Genomic DNA, 7,411 nt, shown 5'->3' with positions numbered 1-7,411 from the left:
AGAACGAGCGTTCGGTCTAAGAATACGTATCAAGATAATGAGTATGTCAAGAACAGATTATGTGCTACGGGCAACACATCATGTTAAGGATGTTCCCGAAGGATTTAGATGGTAGTGCATGTAATTTTCTTTCGCCCATTGCGTTCCAAAGACTGCCTGCAAAGCATCTTCTCTGTGTGCAGAGTGATGTGTATTGACATGATTAAGGGTTTGTCTTGTAGTTATATTTGCGTACCAATTCCGAGCAAAGTTGTAGTTGTCCTTTTGTGAACAGTATTTATCATCGTCTTTACCGGACTGGCAGCTTTTATTTAAAACCAGATCTACGAATACATAGAATTACTAAATTCTTATTGGATTCTGCAGATTGTTCTGCAGAGATGGACAAATCAAGACTGCTGCGAGTCAATCATGTTGTTCTCTTGTCAGGGTGCAACTTGGTGTTTTTGCTTTGGATCCAGCAGCAGTGGACGGTCTAAAATTGGAGATGCTCATGAAACCCAATCTTAAGGAACAAGCAAAGACACTTGGATGTCTAGTCCGAGCAGAAGCTGTAGTATCAACATGAAAACATATGATCCATTCATCTCTGTAGGACTCCTACATCTGCATCAGTGTTGTTCTTTTAGGGAACGCTGGTCTCACAAGCTAAATCCTCTAAGCTTAATGAATGGTTCCCTGGATTCAGTTGGTTCCACCGTCGTCTTCTGGTTCTTCTCCCTCTCTCACCTCCCCCTTGGATCATGGATTCTCCTGAGAGAAGTTGACGAGCACAGTCCCCAACGCCGGTGATTAAAGCAGCGGCTGCAGCTTGCCTTACCGTTCACTTCAGCGTCTGTATCGGTATGCATGCTCCTGCTTAACATTTGGCCGCTTCTCCTCTTCTCCCTCGGTGGTTCTGTAAGCGGACGAAGGGGGGACAGACCATAGCAGTAGTTTAAGATCTGATTTGGCTTGCCGACCGAGGAGTCCACGAATCCAACCTGGAGATACTGCACAGCGTATACATCCATCTCTCTTTCGAGATGGGAGTTCCCATGACCTGCTAGTGTGCAGTGACGAAGCGAGTCATCCAGTGTACACGTGAATTTTCTGATATATACTCAGTTGCCTAGTACAACAGTTCTAATGATGCAAGACCTGCAGCCTTGTTGGCTTCCCCTACTCGAACTCACTCGCTCTAAGAAGCTTGGGCTTCTGCTACACCGACACCGCCAATAATAATAACGATCTCAACAAGTTCAAGTTTGGTACTGTTTGCTGAAGTGGTGGCTTCCGCCCAATTGAACGGCCAACGTCTGAAGGGCCTGCTTGAAACAGCCCGTAGCATTTGGACGGATTTGTCCCCTCCGAAGATAGTTTATGGGCCTTGTGGCCTTTCTTCCTCTTTGCCTCTCCGTTGCGACACCCCTCGAGATCCGTTAGTCGTCAAGAACCTTCCCTTCTCGCCGAACGCTTGGTCGAGGTAACGTTGACTCGTCTCACTAGAGATCGGCAAGAGAATGAGCGGCGTCGGCGTCGCTCGCCAGGCGGGAGTGGTCAAGATCTTCGACGCCCACTGCCACCTCCAAGATCGGAGGATTGCCTCCGTCGCGCCCCAACTCATCCGCACCGCCCTCGACTCCGGCGTTCAACGCTTTGTCGTCAATGGCGTCTCCGAGGTTGCGATTCTGCAGCTTCTTTCTTGATCGATCCTTTTACCTTCTTTCTTTCTGTTCTCCTTTTAGATGGATTGGCATATCGTCAAGCAGATGGGGGACGAGTACCCTAGCATAATTCCGTGCTTTGGTCTTCATCCCTGGTGAGAACTGTCCGTTCCCCTGCCTGTATTCTCGAATGGGTTTCGGATGACCGATTTCAAGTTTGTGTGTCGAGCAGGTACGTTAAGGAGCGATCCCCAAACTGGTTCAAATCGTTGAGGGAATTCCTCGCTGAGACACCGGGAGCCGCGGTTGGCGAGGTTGCGTTCGCTTTTTCCTCTTTTGTTCTTGTATTGTCCATGATTTAGATGTATCTTGATTAATATGATTCATTTTAATCTAGATTATGTTAATCTAGTTCTTTCTTGGTTAGTTATAGCATTACGTTCTTTTCAAATATCCTTAATTTCCGTATTGATGAATGATGAGCATGACATATATTAACTAAGGTCTTAAAGCATCCAATGATTGTTACTGACTTGGACCCAATCTGTGTTTTAGTTTCATACACGAGGATTGCATGTTCATTGAACAGAAGCACTTCGAACTGGCCTCCTTGTAATAATGTGAAAAAAGAATGATGTAAAGGGAAAGTGTTATTTATCAGAATTTTATTTTGATTACTTCTTTTATTTGAAAATAAGCTGTCATAGATTTGAATCTTGTTTTATGCTAGCCGTAGCATACTGTATTAACATGGTACGATTATGCAGTCATGCCGTGCTGAAGGTGTGTCAACATTTTGTTGGTTTGCAACAGAGTTCATGTTGAGTTGATTTGTGTCAGAGGCACATCTATGGCATGAGCCGTGTAACAAAAATTGAATCATTACAAGTGCAATGTTGGATTAGGTACAGACAAAGGCTAACGTACAAAATCGGTTGACTTTGAATAATCCTATCTTCATTGATGGTCCTTCAAGATCTACGTACCAGTTGGATGTAATGGTAGTAGTATATTTTAAAAATTGGAAAAGGTCCAGAAAGCAGAATAAGTCTAGTGTATTTGTTGTTGAAATTACACAAAGATGATTATCCAAAGCCTTCTAATTTGCTTTCTAACGATCGCTAATCTTGATTTATTGGTAGTGTATGTTTATATATATATATATATATATGAGTTATGCTGATTCTTTTGGATGATATAGGATGTTTCATGACTGAGTATGCCTATTCCCATCTTTTACATACAGAATACATTTGTTTGAAATAAAGTTTGTTTGATAGTAATATGTTGTCATGATTTTGGATCATGCATGCTAGGTGATGTTGCGTAGTTTTAACCTCTGAAACCTGTAGGGTTGGGAGCATTGTACATTTGACATCTACATGGGTTAGTGTTTCAAATTTTCTTGAATGGTAAAACTCAGGTTCAGTGAAACATTGTCGTTTCTTCCCATCTTCTTGACCCTCAGAAAAAAAAAAAAAAAAAAAGAAGTGAAGGGAAATGCATTATCCTTTTGGTTGAATGGTTATGTCTTGTACATGTATCTAATATTAACTTGTGCTTAAACATATGCAGATTGGTCTAGATAAAGGTGCCCATGCCAAGAATATTGATTTTGGAGAACAGGTGAAGCCCATTTTAACTTTTAATAGACTAATTTGATTTTAATGCTTATCTTTGACATTTTGTTGTCTTGTTTCATCTAGTTACTTGCATTCCCTGACTCTGCAACTAGCCTTTTGTTGTCGTCTCAATGCAACTGTCATTGAACTTTGTTTTTCTTTTAGGTGGATGTTTTCCGGCAGCAACTTGAACTCGCCAAAGTCTTAGAGAAACCTGTTTCTGTCCATTGCTTGCGTGCTTTTGGGGATCTTCTAGAAATCATGTTGTAAGGCTTTAATTTAGTACTCGGCAATTAAGAAACTGATTTTAAGTTTTTCTGTTTCTTGAAAGTAAGTGTAATAAGTTGCTTGTCTGGAACATGAAAACATCAAGAAGTTGGTCCAAGAAAAAAAAATCCTATAATGTTCTTGTTTGCCTTTTTTACATTTTTCCCACATGACTACTCTTATAGTTTTACAACATGAGAATATCTATTACTTTCAGAATTTTGTCATAATTTCTAGGTGGTCATAAGGATGTCGAAGCATTAAGTGCTTCAATTTGTTGTGACTGGTAACGATCCTAGCTCTAGAGAACTTTGTACTTTGTGTGTTATTATTGAGCAATACCTTCGGCATTACATGAGTGCCAACCAACGGGATCGGGTGAAGTTATTAAACGCAGCCTAATTCTCCTATAACTTACAGCAAAATTCTACATCCAATAAGAGCTCCTTCAATATTATTACGAGACAATAGTCGTCGACTTCTCACACATTGGCAATTGGTTATACTAAGAGTAGTTCGTCAGTATATCACTTTGCAAAGTAATGACACCAAAATGTAGATATTGTGGGGCTTACTCGGAGAAGGTAACTAAAAAGATAAAGAAGTGGGCATACTTGAAAAGGCAACCATAGGAGTTTAAAGTTGGTGACTTGGTATTGGTGAAGCTCCAACCAACATCACTCCAGCTCTTTAGGCATAAAGTGCACAAGGGATTGGTGCCTAAGTACAAAGGACATTTCTCAATTATTAGCAGGATAGACAATGTCTCTTACAAGTTGCAGCTATCGGCATGGCTCAAAATTCATAATCTTTTCCACGCAAGCAACTTGAGAGTCCACCACTCAGACTCATAAGATATTTCCCGAAGCGTTCCAACTCGGCTACCCCCCACTAGAGCCTTCTATGAAAAGCGAGTTAAAACCATTTTAACGGATCACAAGATAAAGCTACCGAATGAAGCAAAATAGATCGAGTTCTTGATGATGTGGCGAAAGCTTTCGCAAACAAAAGCCAATTGGGAGCCTGAAGATGCTCTGTGATACAAAGAAGCAGTCATCAAAGCCTACCAGTAAGCATTGACAAGGGCGTCAACAGTTTAAGTGGGGGAAAATATCACGAACATTTGTCGCACACCCGCAACATCATCAACAAACCGTTTGCCACTTTGGTTTGCTTGTACATATGTTTGGCAGCGTGTTTTGCCTTGGTTTTGTGTGTTTTTGCTTGAAAACTATGAGCAGGAACAGATCGCAGCGCTATGGAGTGATCACTCACTAGAATGGAGAGCCCCAAAATGTCCCTTTTTTGCATGCCACGACTTGTTTTCTGCAGACTATGGTGCAGTGCAAAATGTCAACCATTTCAACACCCTAGAACCCCCTAGGTGGCACTGTGCTGGATAGGGGTTTGGGGTAGTGTTGGGCATAGATTGGATTTCACTAGTTCGTACGTTAAGCCTATGGGAATTTGCCATCGCGACCGACACTCGGTGAGCGGTCATTTGCGGATTTGCAACTGTTCGTTTACCATCTAAAGTCCTTGTTTTCTCTTTTCTCTCTTGCACACCGAGTGTTTATTGAATTGCTTGAAAAGTTGACATCTTTGCAAGACGTCCGAACTTGTCCGCTGCTTGCTTTGGAATTAATCGATTTGCTCTTTTGTAGGTCTTTCGGGACCTAACTGAAGTTGCAACTAGGTTGACCCTTTGTGGACGGATAATGTAAGGGTGCCCCACGACTTCGGCAATCCCAGCTAAGTCTGTGACATTTGCGCAAGAGTGCCTCACGACTTAGGCAATCTCAGCTAAGTCCGTAACATTAGCGCGAGGGTACCTCACGACTTAAGCAATTCTAGCTAAGTCCGTGACACTGCCGCAAAGGTGTCTCACGACTTAGGCAATTCCATTTAAGTTCGTGATAATACGACTGGTCAATATATTTCAAAGCACTTATTTTCTTTCAAATGTTAAATGTTTCATTGAAGAGGTCTTAGTGAACTATGCTGATGCTAAATGTCATTTCTTCCAACATACGAATAAGGTTAGATAGTATGCAATATTTAGCTATGTTATTTTTGTGTTATCTTCATTTGCTGTCCTATTTTTCTCACAGTTTCTTGACATTGATACTTTTGGATTATGTTGGTTTTCCTTCTATCAACACAATTTGCTTGAAGCATCCAAACTTCTTGTTGCAAGAGACAAGGAGAAGCTGGTGTGTGTGTGTGTACTTAATGTCAGTCCATGGTACTGAGCTGATCTGTTTGCTCAGAGACTAACTGTTTATGCTGGATTCTTAATTATGTGCAGAAGTTCTTTTCAGGTAGTACAATTGATGACCATTCAGATAATTTGATTGTTAAATGTAAAATTATGGATGAACATGAATCCAAAGTGTCAGTAGTGCTACCTGCTTATTTAGTTTATTCATCCACTGTTGAATTTATACCTTGATCTCGTGATGGTAAGGCTGCAGACAATGAACCTTGGGATTTCATCAAATAAAGTTTCTGGCTTCTTTGTGATAGACTTTGAAAGAATTTACTCTGAGAAAAAATGGTTTTTAATATTTTGTAATTGTTGTTTTTAAAAATGTGATGCATCAAAAGTATCTCTGTTAATTGAATGTGGAGCTTGTCTTGCCAATGGTGGCTGCAACAGGAGTGAAGTAACTTAGTTGTTTGATCCACATCATTCTGTACCTTGATGAATCTGGTAACAACTCAATTTTATTACTATTTTTCATGACCAGATCCACGGGGCCTTTCCCAGCAGGTGTTATTTTGCATTCATATATCGGATCTGCTGAGTTGGTCCCTGGCTTGGCAAAGTTGGGATCGTACTTTTCATTTTCTGGGCATCTCACATCCATGAAGCCGGAGAAAGCAAAGAAGATGCTTAAATCGGTTGGTATTAACGTGCGTTATTATGCAAGTACTGAGGGAGAAAAACTTTATACTGATTTCGGAATATTTTCGATAGTCACTTAATTTGACCCCAGAGTTGTTGTCTAGGTACCCAAAGACAGAATTTTGATTGAGACAGATGCCCCTGATGGATTGCTATCAGTGAAGACGAGTTCATTTCCATTTCCAGATGTTGCTTCCATAGCAGAGACAGAAAACAAGTTTGGAGATTCAGCTGCAGAGGCAACAAGTCTGTCGAAGGAAGGACTAAATCATCCTGCCAACATTCATCGTGTAAGTTTGTTATATATATTTCACCGAAGATTACAAATGTCATACATAAAAGGAGCAACATTGCCCCTTTTTTAGTTGATTTAACCTCTACAATCCTGAACCCAACTTAGTCACTGTCTAAAATACGGTAAGAATGATGACATGATTTTTCAGGTGTTGAAATATGTTGCAACACTACTTGAAATGCCCGAGGAGGAGCTCGCTGAGCTGAGTTTCCAAAACGCTACTCGCTTGTTTTCTTATCCTGGTTCAAAAGTTAATTCTGATGGCTAAGGTCTGTTTCTATGTAACAGCACGGTCTGGTATGTCTACATATCATATGAACTTTAAGCTACAGCTACTTCTATTGTTAAAAGTACTGTGCCTATATTACTGCTCATGACACGGATCAACGATCTGGATGGGTGACGTTTTTTTTTTTTGTTTGTTGGTGTAAAAAAAAAAAAAAACCATCAGTGTTTTCCTTCAAGAATTATTTGATTACAATTGAATCACGGGCAGTTTTGCATGGGACAGCAAGCGATACACGGAAGACATGGTTCATCGTGTGGGTTCTTCTGATGCTTCATGGTGGTGGAAAGATTTTAAAGGAAAATTTGTCTATATGTTCCTGCAAGTTTACTTTAGTGTGATGCTGAAATCTTAATGGATTTTCTTTTAGGGGAAAATGAATCGGCT

The 7,411-nt window shown here is 40.6% G+C and overlaps 1 protein-coding gene across 3 annotated transcripts; it reads left to right on the top strand.

The window, feature by feature from the left end:
* Positions 1–1,375: 1,375 nt before the first annotated feature.
* LOC135587443 (uncharacterized) lies at positions 1,376–7,121 on the top strand. 3 transcript variants are annotated; one of them, XM_065078859.1, is made up of 8 exons: positions 1,376–1,661; positions 1,752–1,801; positions 1,879–1,960; positions 3,222–3,272; positions 3,434–3,534; positions 6,286–6,451; positions 6,548–6,733; positions 6,887–7,121. In XM_065078859.1, exons 1-8 carry the CDS (start codon positions 1,503–1,505, stop codon positions 7,004–7,006), a joined length of 915 nt encoding a protein of 304 aa, XP_064934931.1. In that variant the 5' UTR covers positions 1,376–1,502; the 3' UTR covers positions 7,007–7,121. The 3 variants fall into 3 exon arrangements, with proteins under 3 accessions (XP_064934931.1, XP_064934929.1, XP_064934930.1); XM_065078857.1 differs by having other exon boundaries at positions 1,377–1,661; positions 1,728–1,801; XM_065078858.1 differs by having other exon boundaries at positions 1,379–1,661; positions 1,728–1,801; positions 6,286–6,439.
* Positions 7,122–7,411: the final 290 nt, after the last annotated feature.

This window comes from Musa acuminata, chromosome BXJ1-8 (assembly GCF_036884655.1).
Source record: "Musa acuminata AAA Group cultivar baxijiao chromosome BXJ1-8, Cavendish_Baxijiao_AAA, whole genome shotgun sequence".
NCBI lineage: Eukaryota > Viridiplantae > Streptophyta > Magnoliopsida > Zingiberales > Musaceae > Musa > Musa acuminata.
Note: the sequence above shows the minus strand (reverse complement) of the source record. Positions and strands in the feature narration are given on the sequence as shown.